Below are 17,091 nucleotides of genomic sequence, written 5' to 3'. Positions count from 1 at the left end.
GCTTTTTAACTGGAAAAGGAAGAAATTCCTTTGTTTCTGCCTTGCAAGGAGAAAACATTCATGGAGGAACATATACTTAAAAGATACCCCACAGTTCCCTTACTAACAAGAAAATTCATTTCTCTGAATCTTAGAACATCTTATACTGAAAGTCTAAAGCTACAGACTCATTGCTGGGCTGATTGAGGATTATATTGTTAGAATCACAGTGGCCCAGTGATTAGAGTGCAATATTGCAGGCTATTTCTGCTAACTGCCAGCTGCCTGCAATTTGGCAGTTCAAATCTCACCAGGCTCAAGGTTGACTCAGCCTTCCATCCTTCTGAGGTGGGTAAAATGAAGACTCAGATTGTTGGGGGCAATAGGCTGACTCTCTAAACTGCTTAGAGATAAAGCTGTATATAGGCTATTGCTATTGCTATTTATTTGAACTAATCAGAAATCAGACTCAGGATTCAATTTCCTCTAGCATAGGATGAGGGAGAAAAGATTTCTTAAGAGTCAGTCCTCATACCAGTCTATTCCAAAGCAATGCAAAGTATGAGAATTCTTAATATGATATTTTTAAATTTGTTAAAAGTAATATCTATTACTATTAATCTACCTATTTGTCAGCGTTCCAAGTATCATGCAGAATTAAATAGAGTCCAAGGCAAAATGATCCTTAAAGTTCCAATTTAATAATTCAGGCATCTTGGCACATCTGTGGGATCCCAAATCTGAAAAACTTCCTGGGATTCCACCCAGTTGAAAGTTCATGATCTTATCCCCACACCCATAAATCCATCACATGGTCCAATCTTCTTCGCCCACGCTGGCATCTCCACCCAGCTGGTTCCAGTCAGGTGGCGAGGTGCGGAGACAAAAGATGCCTAAGTGGCGCAGTGGTTGGAGTGCAGTACTGCAGGCAACTTCAGCTGACTGCAGTTCTGCAGTTCTGCAGTTCTGCAGTTCGGCTGTTCAAATCTCACCGGCTCAGGGTTGACTCAGCCTTCCATCCTTCCGAGGTGGGTAAAATGAGGACCCGGATTGTTGTTGGGGGCAATATGCTGACTCTGTAAACCGCTTAGAGAGGGCTGAAAGCCCTATGAAGCGGTATATAAGTCTAACTGCTATTGCTATTGCTATTGCTATTGCTAAGATGACCTTGGGCTTCTAGAAAAGAATGACAACAACACATTCCACAATTCTACTCCTTTCTATTCCCCGCTCCCAACTACTACACTAATGAAACAGCATAATGAAATAAGAGAGAGTGTGGCAGGCCAAAGATCCTAAAAGGGATATAACTGCAGGCCTGACACTATTAATATCTTTTTTTAAAAAAAAAAAAAGCAGATCAAAAAGACCAAATCATCTCCTCACCAGAAATCAATGCCCAGGTGAGCAGAGATTACCACCAAGATTAACATTAGACCAACAATCAAGAAGCAAACAATACCCCAATCAAGGAACTGCCGAAGAAGCTAACAGCAAACAACAAACCACCAACCCTAACAGAGCACGCCACTAGAATATAAAATGAGAGCAAACCTCATTCCCTATTAGCACTGATGATGTTACCTAGTTTGGTCATGAAACATCTGCAAGAAAACAGAGAACACCCAGGACTCACAGTTCAACCCTGAGCTACAAATTATCTCTCCTAAAAAACAGATCATCCCAGTGTTATGAGTGTATTCTGTGATCTAATTATCATTATGAAATTTATTTTTGTTGTTCTTGTACTTTAAAAAAAGTACATTAAATCTCTCTTGATATGAGCTTGACTCCTAGTGATTTCTTGCCAGCAAGACACAATCCTGTTTCTGTTGCCAAGGGAGGTGGGACTTTATTCAACATCCCATCTTCTCTACAGCTTTGGTGTTTCCTGGCAGTCTCTTATTGGTTCTCTTTTTTTAAAAAAAATGTATAGTTTTATTAAAGTTTGCAATTGCAATAGTAAAAACTAATACAAACTAAGAAAAGGGATGAAAAATAGAAAGAAAGAGTAAACAATGCAAAGGAAAAAGACAAAACTGTAGAGACGGGCTGCAAGAATGACATGGGAAAAGATGTCTCATTGGACGTACAAAAAAAAAGAGATGCTATGGAAACTCTCTACTCCTCAGAGCATCTCTCCAAGAATGTTGCTCAGCAACTACGGTAGTTACAACTGCATCTCCCAATGAAAGGGAAATAAAGCATTATGTTACTCACATGCTGCAGTGCAAAAGAGTTGGGTATTTCTCTTCAAGGAAGGAAGCCTGCAGGATGAGGAATCAGTGACTGGAGCTACAGAAGCCCAAGGAACTGATGCGAGTCAGATAAGCAAGTCCTGCTACTAAAACATAACCAGAGGGAGAATTCCTACAAATATGCCTTGGCAACATATTTTTGTTGTTGCTCTGTTCTCATGACACTTCCTTGCCTTCATCTCATGGCTCATGAATGAGTAAGGTTAAGGTATCCTGAGGTATTCTCCATATTTCATCACCATTTGTGGCTGCCTCAAGGGATGGGAAAATGTCTTATTCTTCACTATCCAGCATAAACAGAGAGCCACACCCTGGTTGTTTCAGGCTGGTGTGGTCTTCTGTAATCAACAGTTACCTGTTGCCTTTCTACATAGCCAGCCCCAGAATGCGGCCGCGCGAGTGATCGTGGGCGCACCGCGGTTTGCCCACATAACACCTATCCTCCGTGAGCTGCGCTGGCTACCTGTTGATCTCCAGGTGCGCTTCAGGGTGCTACTTACCATCCATAAAGCCCTCCATGGTAGTGGATCTGAATACTTGAGAGACCGCCTTCTGCCGATTACCTCCCTCCGTCCCATCAGATCGCACAGATTGGGCCTCCTCTGAATTCCATCCGCCAGTCAGTGCCGACTGGCGACCACGCGGAGGAGAGCCTTCTCAGTAGCAGCTCCGACCCTTTGGAACGATCTCCCCGTGGAGATTCGTACCCTCACCACCGTCCAGACCTTCCGCACAGCCCTGAAGACCTGGCTATCCCGTCAGGCCTGGGGATAAGATTTTAATCCGCCCCGCCCAAATGTTGAATGAATGTTGCGTTTTACTGTTTTGTTTTATTTTATTCACATTTATGTTTTCTCTTGCACTCCCTCCTATGAGTTGTAAGCCGCCCTGAGTCCCCTCAGGGAAAAGGGCGGCCTATAAATGCCAAATTAAAAAAAAAAAGGTGTGAAATAGTACCTGTTCAATTAATGCTATTGGAATAGAATAGAATAGAATAGAATAGAATAGAATAGAATAGAATAGAATAGAATAGAATAGAATAGAATAGAATAGAATAGAATAGAATAGAATAGAATAATATTATTGGCCAAGTGCGATTGGATACACAAGGAATTTGTCTTTGGTGCATATGCTCTCAGTGTACATAAAAAGACAAGATACATTTGTCAAGAATTATAAGGTTTCATGGCACACACACATACACTCACACACCTGTTTCAGTGGTTTTCACAAGAGGTATTGTCTTGGTTATCAAATAGGTCATGGGATACTGTGAGCTGTAGACGGGACTTTGATTAGGAGCAATTCAAATCTATATGCTGTGTGATAAACATGTATAAGTTTCACATGACTGAAAAGAGAGGTAACCTATATAAAAAGTCCAAGTAGATTTATTTTATTTTTTATTTTATTTGCATCCACCTTTATTATTTTTACAAATAACTCAAGACAGAAAACATAGCCAGCCCATATTCCTACTACTTTTCTCACAACAACAACCCTGTGGGGTGGGTTGGCTGAGAGAGAATGAATGGCTCAAGGTCACCCAGCTGGCTTTCATGCCTAAAGTGGGACTACAGCTCACAGTATCCCATGACCTATTTGATAACCAAGACAATACCTGGGTTTTCAGTATGTCACCAACTTTTGCTATAATGGCTTTGCAAACTCACAATACAGTAAGTGCATGACAATTAGCAATCGCAATAGCACTTAGACTTATATACCACTTTACAGTGCTTTACAGCCCTCTCTAAGCTGTTTACAGAGTCAGCCTATTTCCCCCAACAATTTGGGTCCTTATTTTACCCACCTTATAAGGATGGAAGGATGAGTCAACCTTGAGCCTGATGAGATTTGAACTGTCAAATTGCAGGCAGCCGGCAGGCAGCACAAACAGCCTGCAGTACTGCACTCTAACTACTGCCCCACCCTGACTCATTTGTTATAACTGCTAATTGTTATGCATTTTATTGTGGTGATCTTTTTCTATCTTTCTCTCTGTCTAACTGTCCGTCCATCCATCCATCCATCTATCCCCTTCCCCACCCCGTCCCACTAAACCCCTGCCATTCCATAGCCAGGATACACCATCAGATTCCCCCTGCTTTCCAACAGACTGACATCTGTCCATTGAGTTCTCAAACTGGCATTCTTCCTGTTTTTTTCCAGGGTTTTCTTTTCTTTGCCAGTTGGCCTCAGTCTGGAAACATTCTTGAATTTTGGATACAGATTTCAATTTCAAAACTGATTTTAAAATGGGAATAGCTACAAACAACTTTAACGGTTCCCTCTATGAGCTGAGGGTAAGACAAGGCGTGATCATAAAAGCATAAGACCACCAAACTAGATAAACTGGCAAATGAGTGACAAAACATCTGGCGTGACACTAATTGTGTTCTAGGTGTTTATTTGTTTATGAGAAAATATGAGATTGCTGCTGGATCTAAAGTTCCTCAGAGATAACAAGAGAACATGACAGGTCTTTTCTGCATTGACTTGTGGACAAGGAAAAAGAGAGAAGGAGCATTCAGTTCTTTGACCTCTGGCAGGAAAATGTGTGAAGCTAAGGCTATGCACAGAGCTGCCTCGGTAATGAGCTGTCACACTTCCACAGATCCTACTTGCAATTCTGTTTTATTCAATTTTCTGCAATCACACAAGACACTGAATTATAAACAAACCATAACGGTAAAAAAAAACACGGAAGCACGAGTTTACCAGCTGCATTTCAGTCTAGCTTATTGTATGATCTGTGCCCCCGAGTTATTTCCTCATATGGGGATCTTTCTGTCTATTTTTTCAGGGATTTTTCTCCTAGGTTCTCACAGCGCTCATGCAATCCATTTCTCTAAACATTCTTTCATTCAGAATTCTTTTCCGTATTTCTCAAGTGTTACACTGCCTCATTCTCAGTGCTCAGTCTTCCTCTTGTCCCCTTGTCAAGTCATGTCTTCTAGTATCCGTAAAGCATTTAAAACAATTTTTTAGCTGCAACGTTCAGCAGATGGATATCTGCTAGTGTGACAGTCTGCTAGGGACAGAGCAAACTATGGCATTCCAGTGTTAGCTGTGGTGTGCCTTCAAAAACAAATAAGCCATTTTAGGAAGAAATGATGGAAACTTTGGAATCATTGTTCATGATTAACAACTGAATTTGGGGCAAAAACTTGTGATAGCCTTCTATGATAAAGCTGGGCTAGTAGATCTGAACAGTAATGATAATTCTTAACTATTTGAACATATGCCCTTTCTAGAAATACAGTATAATTGAGCTGTGGGCAGACATTTTATCAGGTTCTCCCACAACCCTCCTTCTGGTGGCTCATCATTTTATGCACAAATCATATCAATTTCTCAGGATGCTCACCAAGCTGCTGTGTAAAGGAATCCAAGTGTGGCCCCCGTCATCTGCATGGGTGTTGAAAGGCAAGCAAAGAATGGATAGGAGGAAAGACCCACCTCTGTGGCACCGATCAGAATAGCAATGGCTGTAAAAAGATAGAAAATAGATAATGAAATCCCCATAATGGGAAGATAATGGGCAGGTATAAATGCACTAAGGTCCAGTCTTTGGAAGACCCATAGCTCAATAATAAAATGTGGGCTTTTGTTAGGTTCAGTTCCTGGTGCTGGCACTGATGGTTATAACAGCTAAACTGGATGGCAAATTCCAGAATTCATAGACAAAATGGTGCATTTTCAACAAATCTGCAGGGACCAGATTGGTTTCACCTGGTCCTAGTCCTACACCCAATTTAGAAGCAATTGAGCCCAATATTTCTGTTACTAAAAAAACAGTTGATAAATGAGTTGTGTCCCATTTATGACATCTTTTTTGGTTGATAAACAAATCACTGTGATTGTTAAGTGAATCATGTTAAATTGCAGACTGCTATGTACTTAGCTTCAAGCCCAGAGTTTGTATCTGTTTTTCTTCATTATTAAGGACATTTCTAGTACCAGAAGTAAAAATACACTGGCACAACTGGGTGTAAATTTTCTATTTTCCCAGAGTCACTTTTGAGAGTGATTTATAGTATATAAATGTAATAATTGATAGTTCAAGAGTATGTGAGAAGTTTGCCAGCTGTTCTCTTACTGAATTGCAAATATTCAACAAATGCATCTAAATGAGAATATTGCTTAAATAGACCCCCAAAGGTAATGCAGAATAAATTGATGATGAATCAGGAGAAAAGATGAATGTGACACAGAAACATTAGAAGTAAGTTAACTGTGCCTTATGACACATTTAAATGAAGCTTCAGGTTAACCTAGTCAGCATGCTGTATCTTTTATACTGGAAAGAGAATTTCCACATTTTTGGTTGTTTCCTTACCTTATTCCCAGCCCCTTTTTGTAAATTATATCACAGAGATGAGGCGGGATCAGAATCTGAAGGGAAGTAATTTAGGCTTTAGGCTAAAATGTTCTAATAGAATCTTTCACCTTTAATCCATTTTGGCAGCACTCGCAGAGGGATATAACCATCTGTAAACAGTATCATGACTTTGTTAGCTGTAGCTCCAAAGGCAAAACCCATTGCCCAACGACTTTTGCATACTCCCATTAAATCTAAGGGCCTGTGAAGAAAAAAAAAGATATTAAAAATTGCATGTTTTAAACTTTCAATTAGGCATAGAATGTCTACATGGGATGAAGCATTTGACAGTAGAACAAGCGGCAGTAGTAGGCATGGGGCAGAAGTGGTATTCAACCAGTTCGGACCGGTTCGGAAGACCTGGTAGCGGAGATCGTGGCCCCGGCTCTATGCCGCCATATTTAGCCACATTTTTTAGGCCAGGCGCAAGCCCAGAAGGTGCTAGAGAGGGAAAAATGCATGCACAGAAAGCCAGGTGCATGTGCAGAAGGTGCGCACATGCAGCAAACTAGTGGTAAAAAGTGAAAGTGAAACCCACCGCTGGCATGCGGGCTCTCTTTTACCAGATGGCTTTCCAATTTTAGATATTTGTAGCATCTACCTGACTCAGTATGAATTGATTGATTGATCGATTGATTGACCTATATTTCTATATTTTATATTCCTTGAGATTCAAGGTAGTTTTATGTTCCAGTCCAGCAAGGCAGCTCCTCTTATATTCTTCTAACTCAGAATTAGAAAGTGTCTATAATCCTAAAGGCTGCCTGAGCTTCTACTCTCTAACCTAAAATATGCTATAATTATGCAGGTACTGAAACAAATGAGACCATAAGAGAAAGAATTGCCATAGAACCAATCTTAAAATGCATACAAAAACAAGAACTAAAGAAGTTGGCAGGCCTGAAGGCCCAATGTAAAAGATGTCAGACCTGGAAGCCATCTTTTACATTGAGCCTTTAGGTCTGACAGAAGTTTGCTTACCTGGAGGGGATGTTGTGGGATTCTATATCGTACAACAAAGCATACATAAAGAAGATAAGGTCAAAGAACACTAGGCAGACCCAGAAGAAGATGCAGAGACAAAATATCAACTCTACAACATAAATTAATAATGGTTGAGGCTGCCAAAAGAACAAGAGCCAAAATGTTGTATCTTCCTCGACATCTGAAGCAGTAAAGGAGGAAGTAAAAAAGACTGAAACAAAATAATTTTGCCGACTTACACAACAACCCCACACCTCCTATTGAGGAGGTGGCATTTTTCATCGATTACATTTCTCCTGGCTCTCTTTTCAAGACAAGATAGCACAACTATTATGGCAATCTACAAAAGAAGGAAAGAAAATTCATGGGTTCCAAGAAGTCAAGGAATGTTGCTTGCAATTATGTTAAGATTTTTATAGTTTTACTTACTGATGGAAGAAGTGAATAATGCAAAACAGGCTCCAGGTCTGTTAGGCTTCTGCAGGTCTCATTATAGGTTTGATTTGGAGAATGACTGCATAGAATACACAAATGCAAACAACGTATTTAATTGAAAGTTACATACTGTAGATTAAATAGTGCCACAGTTTCCAATGGAAAAAATGGAGAATGCCTTTGTGGGATAAATAAAGAAATACAATTCTAAGTAAGTGTGCAGTCTAAATTTTCTTGATTCAACTTCTGTAGCAAGTTAGGGGAAACTGCCAAAGCACAATAATATACTGGGTAACTTGTAGGCAAAAGAGCTCAGCTTTTATATCTGGCGTCACCTGGTAGGGCTGGAAAACCCCTCATTGCAAAACTCTGTACTTGTAGATGCCAGTGGGATTGCAATCTACAAAAATATACCATCTAGAGTTAGTCCTCAGCTTTCAACCATTCATGTAGTGACAGTTCAAAATTATTGAAAAAAAGTGACTTATGTCTGTTTTTCACATGCAACACCCCTGTGGTCATGTGATCGAAATTCAGCCGCTTGGCAACTGGCATGTATGTAGGATGATTGTAGTGTTTTGAGTCATGTGATCATCTTTTGCAGCCTTCTGACAAGCCAAGTTAATGGGGAAATCAGATTTACTTAACACCCATGTTACTAACTTAACTGCAGTGAGTCACTTAACAACTGTGGTAGGTGGTAAAATGGGGCAAAGCTCACTTAACAATTGTCTTGCTTAACAATGGAAATTTTGGGCTCAATTGTGAATGTCAGGACTAGCTGTATCCTAATCTATCCAGTATTCCAGTATTCTGAGTATCTACCGATCTACCTTTTCTTTCCTCTCTGCAGGTGAGTCAGAGTATCACGAGGAAGCCATTCTCTTTTGCGCAACAAGAACTACCCTGCAAATGGGTTAGCCTGAAACTCAAGAGGTTTAGCTGAGCAGAGAACTCAGCTAAGCAGAGGGTTGAACACAGACTCGGTCCAACATTCTCTCATCAGCACCAGTGCTTCCAGGAACTATGTCCATGAAATAATCTTATTAACCAATACTCAGAGGAAATAGCCCTGCCCTTTTCATTGAGTCTGAAGCTACAAGCAAGATGAGGTGTCCCTCCCTTTTCCCATAAGGAAGTCAACCATATCTATAAGTAAATCTTCCTTTAGCCTTAATGATAAGACATCATCCACCATTATATTTGAGGACAATACACTACTTAGTGGGTACAACTCAGGTCCTGTCCTCCAAGAGAGTAAAGAAACCCCAAGATGGTCTCTAGAGAGGTATCCACCACTATCTCTCATGTCCCCATCTTATGTTTTGCTCTGAGGCAGCCATCTCATTCTGAGCAGAAGTGACCTGAATGCTCACACTGGTTCATCCTCCCATTCATTACTGAAGCTCCTAACATTCTGTCTTCACTAACAAAGCACAGCAAATGGGATGGGAACAGATTTCTTCTGTAGGATTACCCTTGCACTCTACTTAGGGTATATGTCAAAATTGAACAAGAGAGATAAACTGCAATGAAACATGAGCAAATTATGTTTAGTGAGGAAAGGATCAAGCAGGGCAAAGATAGATGGAATTTGCAGTAGTCATAAATTACAGAGGAGGATTAGGAAGGTCTTTGCAATTACTGTATTATTCAAATGTGCTAAACTGTTTGAAATTGAAAATAAATGTGCTTTTTATTGAAAATAAAGTATTATTATATGAATATCATGCAAAAGCTACAATACTCTTCAAATAATATGTCAAGCAATTTAGAATATAACCAATCCCTTACATCTCTGGCAAGCACCCTATACTAGATACCACCATAAAATTAGTGCCTCCTAAATCAAGGAAGTGGTGGAGAAAGATTTCTATAGAAGAAGAAGCCGGGGAGCAATTGATACTTAAAACTCCCCTTAGTTATCTAGTCTGTTTCAAGCCTGGTGTTCAAATCAAATAGTTCCTCTGCAATTGGCCAACATCTGCCAATGCTTTCCTAGGTTTATTTCAAGGAGAGGAAAGCTGCAAAAGAAAATAAGGGGTTGGGAGGAGAATTAAGCATCCTCTCTAATTTTCTGATAACCCCTGAAAAAATGCTCTCCACTCCACCTCCACATGGCATTGTGAGTTCAGAAAATCTCATGGTTGTATCTCTCGTATTCAAAACTTACCACATTTCCAGAGAGGGTAAAATGGCCATGCTGAGAAGAGCTATAGGTGTTAGATGTATGCAATTCTATAGGCAATCCCAGGAAACAATATGGTGTCCCCGTCTTCTTTGTGTCATGTTCTTTTCTTAATCCTTCTGTTGATCTGAGATCGCAGAGGTAATTCCAAGGCTGTTTCTAATTCCAACTGAGCTAGCAACTCATAAAACAAACATGTGGTTAAATATTTGCCTGTAATAAGAGCACAATGAGGAAGTTGTGTAGAAGCTAACCAACTGGAAGAGACTCCCGGTTATCTGCAGAAATTTAACAACTATAAGTAAAAAAAAAAAAAAAGGCTTCCAGTCAGTGGCATTACATAGAAAAATACAGGAGTACAAAGTTCAGAAGAAAAGTTCAAGAGAACATGCCAAATGCAGAACAGTATGTCTTGCACAGCTCAAGGTGAATTGATAAGAACAATAACTGGTGGGTCAGTTACTAAAAAGATTTTCCAGAACAACACTAACAGTGCAATCGGGATTTGTGTTTACTTATCATTTCTCTTACAATTCTTTGTCTCATTCTATGTATTTGAATTATACATTTTTTAGATTTTTTGCAAGTCCAACCAGACTTGATACTGTAAAAACATCTTTCATGTTTTCCACATTTCTAATATATGTGCATAATATAATAATTATTATAATATTATATTATATTATAATATAATACAATAATAATATAAGTTCAAGTACTTTGTATCATGGGCAAGAAATACCCCAAGTGATATATAATTCCCAACACCACTTTTTTCCAGTCCCAGAAACTCCACTGGAGTTTGGACCATAGACATTCAGAAGCAAATCATCTAATTCAGGGGTGTCAATTTCATTGAGGGCCGCATCAGGGTTGCGTTTGACCACGGGGGGGGGGGGGCTGGGGGGCATGGCCAGGGTGGCTATCACTTGTATCAGGGGTGCCTTTGGTGGCCCGAGCACTCTGCCAGTGAAAATGTGCTCCCAAGCTCCATTTCCAGCTGTGATGGCCTCCTGCGGCCCTCTGCCAGCATAAACAGAGCTCAGGAGGGCCTCCTACAGCAGTCATGAGCTCCATTTTCAGCTGCAATGGCCTCCGTTTTCAGTGGCTGAGGTACCGCGGGCAGGTTCTTCACTGTTTCCAGGGCAGCCCCATGGGCCAGATCTAAGCACTCCATGGGCCAGATCCAGCCCCTGGGCCTTGAGTTTGACACCCCTGATCTAATTGTAGAAAAAACTCCCAACCATATTTGAAGAAAAGGGAAAGGACAATGATGCCTAAGCCTTCTAAAAGGCTTCACACACTTTAGATGGTTTTCAAACACGATATCCAATCTCCCAAAAGACAAATATTGCAGTGATGCACTTAATGACAGCTGATCCCTGCAAGAATATGCATCTCAGTGTCTCTTAGATGTGGGCCATTAGCATGTATAGAAAGACGCAGCTGACATCATGTAGGCTAGGCAGGAAGAGATTACACCAAATGTTCCATATTCAGGGGAAGCAAAGTTGGAGGACTACTTAAATGCAAGCCTTCAAAAGGAAATAGAAACGAAACTTGACTTTTTAAATAAATTTTACTAAATATCAATGTAATATAAATACAAAATAACTGCAAAATATTACCGATTTGGAATGCAGAATTACAGACGCCCTCCTGCTCTTCATCACATCCTTCTCAAGAACACTATCTTTTAAATTTGCAAAATCAATCCAAAATATTCATTTTCCTATTGTAAACATGTGGTCAACAGAAATACACAAAGTCCTCAAATTATGACCATTGAGCCCAAAATGTATGTTGTTAAGTGAGGCATGGTAAGTTTCCCCATTTTATGATTTTTCTTGCCACAGTTGTTAAGCAAATCATTGCATTTGTTAATTTAGTTCCTGGTTGTTAAATGAATCTGACTTTCCCATTAACTTTGCTTGTCAGAAGGTCACATGACCCTGGGATACTGCAACCATCAGAAATATGAACCAGTTGCCGAGCATCTGAATTTTGATCACATAACAAAGGGGATGTTGCAGCAGTCGTAAGTGCGAAAAACGATCATGTCACTTCTTTCAGGACTGTTGTAACTTTGAATGATCATTAAATGAACAATTGTAAGTCAAGGACTACCTTACAGTTCTCATGATTCTTAGGTACTGTTTGGTGGAAAGTTCCCCCATTCAGAGGAGATTTTAGAACATGCTTTATTTTTTTAAAAAACCTCTTAACATTTTTCTTCCAATTGTGACAAGCAAAGATTACTGAGGACAACATGTCAACAGAACTGTTTTAAGGTTTTCTTCACTTGCATCTAACTTTGGCATAAATATGTTTCTTTCTTTCTTTCCTTCCTTCCTTTATTTCATTCATTGATTCATTCATCCATTCTTTCCTTCATCTCTATTATATTTTTATTTAATCTCCAGCACATGAATGAGACAGGAATAAGTCATGTTTTTGTATATTGGTATTAAACAGCATTTTCTCTTTAATTGTATACCATCCAAAGACAACATCAACGTGTGTACAGTAAGTTCGGCTTTGTCATCCACGACCTTTACCTTCATGCCTGAATAGTTTTCTGCAAATTCAAAGATGGGTACAGATCCCTCCATCTCAGAGGAGGGCCTATTTCAGTTTTCAGTTGTATATTTATTTTTTATCAACCATCCATATTACCTTAGATGGGGGAAAACCCCATTGTATCACCTCAGTGAAGGTGTGACATTGTGCCAGAATAGGGGCCCTTTGGTGTTTAGGTACTTTGAGGTTAGTTAAGTGTGCCATAAGGGAGGCAGGGTGCATTGGTGCTCTGTGCCTCCTCATACTGTTTAATGAGTGCTTTGGCTTAATCATCTCCCATGCCGAGTAAAAGACCTGGACAGAAGAGCAAAGCTGAGATTTTAGTTGCCAGAGCCTTCTCCCATAAGCACTCAAAATCATTCCTCATAATTAATGGAAAATTAATGGCCAAGGAGAAAAGGGTATAATCTGATTCAATCGTTGAGTACGGTCATCCATATTGCACTTTCACTGAGGCCTGTCTCCAGTTTCACACTGGTATTAGAGACATAGTTGGGGACCTGAACAGCTGATCTTAGAAATGTGGGTTTAATGGTGCAAAATTGGAGAAGGAATCCGAATGGAGACACACATTTGGTTTCCTGTCACCCCAAAACATTCTGTCAACTGATGTTCAAAATGTTTATTCTACCTCAAACAGAAAGCTGCTCCCAGTAATATTCAGTAAAAGCAGCTTTAGAGAACCAAAATTCCTACTGCTTTCTCTGGAAAGTCTGCTAAACAAAATCCCAGCCTGATTTCCAACTTGGGGATACACACAAGCTAGGACCAGATTTTCAGATTGGTAAAGAGGGACACCTTTGACTGGGGGAGGGGGGGGGGCTTGATTAAAAATTTTATACGGAGCAACAAAAATTTTCATACAATGCAAAAATAGTATTATAATATTTTTTTTATTCCAACATAACTACAATTTACAAATATAATACGAAGTAGGAGAGGAAGAAGAAGTGTGGAGGAGAGGTAAGCGAAGAAGAAAGAGGTAAGGGAAGGTAGGTAGAAGGGAGAGAAAAAGAAGAAGAGGAAGGAGGGAGGAAGAGAAAGAAAGAGAAGGAGAAAAGATAGGAAGGAGAAGAAAAAGGGTAGGAGTAGGGAAGAGGTAAGGGAAGGAAGAAGGGGACAGACAAGGAAGGAAGTAGAGAAGGAAGGGAGGGAGAAAAGAAAGAGAAAACGAGGTGGTGTCTTAGCAGGTAGGAAGGATGGTAAACAAAGCATTTTAAACTATACCTTATAACCTTCCAAATGGAATAATAATAATATAAGAATGGCAAAGAAAACGAATAATTATGCTTTATATTTTTACTGTCATTTATTATCTTACAGGCAGACAGTGGGGGAAACGGAATGAACGAGTGGGCAGGCAGGCTAGGAAATGGAATGAACGAGTGGGCAGGCAGTGGGGGAAATGGAATGAACGAGTGAACAAGCGGGCAGGCAGGCTAGGAAACGGAATGAACGAGTGGGAAGGCAGGCTAGGAAATGGAATGAACGAGCAGGCAGGCAGTGGGGGAAATGGAATGAACGAGTGAACGAGCGGGCAGGCAGGCTAGGAAACAGAATAATAGCAGTAGACTTATATACCGCTTCATAGGCCTTTCAGGCCTCTCTAAGCGGTTTACAGAGAGTCAGCATATTGCCCCCAACAATCTGGGTCCTCATTTTACCCACCTCGGAAGGATGGAAGGCTGAGTCAACCCTGAGCCGGTGAGATTTGAACCGCTGACCTGCTGATCTAGCAGTAGCCTGCAGTGCTGCATTTAACCACTGCGCCACCTTGGCTCTTATGAACGAGTGGGCAGGCAGTGGGGGAAATGGAATGAAGGAGTGGGCAGGCAGGCTAGGAAACGGAATGAACGAGCGTGCAGGCAGTGGGGGAAACGGAATGAACGAGTGAACGAGCGGGCAGGCAGGCTAGGAAACGGAATGAACGAGCGTGCAGATAATGGGGGGAACAGAATGAACGAGTGAACGAGTGGGCAGGCAGTGGGGGAAACGGAATGAACGAGTGAATGAGTGGGCAGGCAGGCTAGGAAATGGAATGAACGAGCAGGCAGGCAGTGGGGGAAACGGAATGAACGAGTGGGCAGGCAGGCTAGGAAATGGAATGAACGAGTGGGCAGGCAGTGGGGGAAACGGAATGAATGAGCGGGCAGGCAGGCTAGGAAATGGAATGAACGAGTGGGCAGGCAGTGGGGGAAACGGAATGAACGAGTGGGCAGGCAGGCTAGGAAATGGAATGAACGAGTGGGCAGGCAGTGGGGGAAACGGAATGAATGAGCGTGCACGCAGTGGGGCAAATGGAATGAACGAGTGAACGAGCAGGCAGGCAGGCTAGGAAATGGAATGAACGAGTGGGCAGGCAGGCTAGGAAATGGAATGAACGAGCAGGCAGGCAGTGGGGGAAACAGAATGAACGAGTGAACGAGCAGGCAGGCATGCTAGGAAACGGAATGAACGAGTGGGCAGGCAGGCTAGGAAATGGAATGAACGAGTGAACGAGTGGGCAGGCAATGGGGGAAACGGAATGAACGAGTGAACGAGCGGGCAGGCAGGCTAGGAAACGGGATGAACGAGTGAACGAGTGGGCAGGCAGTGGGGGAAACGGAATGAACGAGTGAACGAGTGGGCAGGCAGGCTAGGAAATGGAATGAATGAGCAGGCAGGCAGTGGGGGAAACGGAATGAACGAGTGGGCAGGCAGGCTAGGAAATGGAATGAACGAGTGGGCAGGCAGTGGGGGAAACGGAATGAATGAGCGGGCAGGCAGGCTAGGAAATGGAATGAACAAGTGGGCAGGCAGGCTAGGAAACGGAATGAACAAGTGTGCAGGCAGTGGGGGAAACGGAATGAACGAGCGTGCAGGCAGTGGGGGAAATGGAATGAATGCGTGGGCAGGCACGCTAGGAAACGGAATGAACGAGTGGTCAGGCAGGGGGAAACGGAATGAACGAGGAGGCAGGCAAGCTAGGAAACGGAATGAACGAGCGTGCAGGGAGTGGGGGAAATGGAATGAACGAGCGGGCAGCAGGCTGGGAAATGGAATGAACGAGTGGGCAGGCAGTGGGGGAAACGGAATGAAGGAGTGAATGAGTGGTCAGGCAGGCTAGGAAACGGGATGAACGAGCGTGCAGGCAGTGGGGGAAACGGAATGAACACGTGGGCAGGCAGGCTAGGAAACGGAATGAACGAGCAGGCAGGCAGGCAGGCTAGGAAATGGAATGAATGAGCGTGCAGGCAGTGGGGGAAACGGAATGAACGAGCGTGCAGGCAGTGGGGGAAATGGAATGAATGCGTGGGCAGGCACGCTAGGAAACGGAATGAACGAGTGGTCAGGCAGGGGGAAACGGAATGAACGAGGAGGCAGGCAAGCTAGGAAACGGAATGAACGAGCGTGCAGGGAGTGGGGGAAATGGAATGAACGAGCGGGCAGCAGGCTGGGAAATGGAATGAACGAGTGGGCAGGCTGTGGGGGAAACGGAATGAAGGAGTGAATGAGTGGTCAGGCAGGCTAGGAAACGGGATGAACGAGCGTGCAGGCAGTGGGGGAAACGGAATGAACACGTGGGCAGGCAGGCTAGGAAACGGAATGAACGAGCAGGCAGGCAGGCAGGCTAGGAAATGGAATGAATGAGCGTGCAGGCAGTGGGGGAAACGGAATGAACGAGTGGGCAGGCAGGGGAGGAAATGGAATGAACGAGCGGGCAGGCAGGGGGAGAAACGGAATGAATGAGCGGGCAGGTAGGCTAGGAAACCAAATGAGCGAGCGAGCGGGCGGGTGGGCAGGCGAGGAAACAGGGACGGGCATGATTGGCAACGTCGCGCCCATCCCCTCTCAAAAGGATTTGGCTCGGCCACCGCTTCCTCCTCTTCTTCCTCCTCCTCCTCCTCCTCCCCATCCAAGCACCAACACCACAGCCATTTGCCATCACAGACCGGTCCACCTGTCACTGTCTGTGACCCGGTTCATGATGGAAGGAGGCAGGAAAGCGCAGGGCACCGGAGAGCTCACCCAGCTGGAGGCTCTGCATGGCTGTCAAAGCAATCTCCACCGCCGTGCGCAAGGGCAAGGCGCAACCTGCAAGTTTGCCAGAGGTCTCTGGCTGGCCGCAAACCCAGCCAACGGCGATGAATCCCCCCCTCTTCCCCGCATCTTCTCCCGGGTTTCTCTCTCAGGGTAGGGAGGCCAAGGACTGGCTTTCCCCCCTCCCACCCCACCCCACCTCCTCCACTAGCCTTCCCTTGCTAAAGGCCGCCGCCGCCCACCCAAAGCGGCAAAGCATCCCG

At 42.9% G+C, this 17,091-nt stretch overlaps 1 protein-coding gene across 1 annotated transcript in view; it reads right to left on the bottom strand.

Annotated features, from left to right (window-relative positions):
• LOC116505646 (stimulated by retinoic acid gene 6 protein-like) overlaps window positions 1-10,513 on the bottom strand; it is a 28,474-nt gene extending 17,961 nt beyond the window's left edge. Inside the window, exons 1-5 of the mRNA XM_032212994.1 lie at window positions 10,214-10,513; window positions 8,035-8,119; window positions 7,845-7,945; window positions 6,690-6,823; window positions 5,608-5,728 (exon numbers count right to left, since the gene is read on the bottom strand). Coding sequence (XP_032068885.1) covers window positions 5,608-5,728; window positions 6,690-6,823; window positions 7,845-7,945; window positions 8,035-8,119; window positions 10,214-10,242 — 470 coding nt within the window. The 5' untranslated portion in view covers window positions 10,243-10,513. The remainder of the gene's footprint in view (window positions 1-5,607; window positions 5,729-6,689; window positions 6,824-7,844; window positions 7,946-8,034; window positions 8,120-10,213) is intronic.
• Window positions 10,514-17,091: the final 6,578 nt, after the last annotated feature.

This window comes from Thamnophis elegans, chromosome 3, assembly GCF_009769535.1.
Source record: "Thamnophis elegans isolate rThaEle1 chromosome 3, rThaEle1.pri, whole genome shotgun sequence".
Classification (NCBI taxonomy): domain Eukaryota; kingdom Metazoa; phylum Chordata; class Lepidosauria; order Squamata; family Colubridae; genus Thamnophis; species Thamnophis elegans.
Note: the sequence above shows the minus strand (reverse complement) of the source record. Positions and strands in the feature narration are given on the sequence as shown.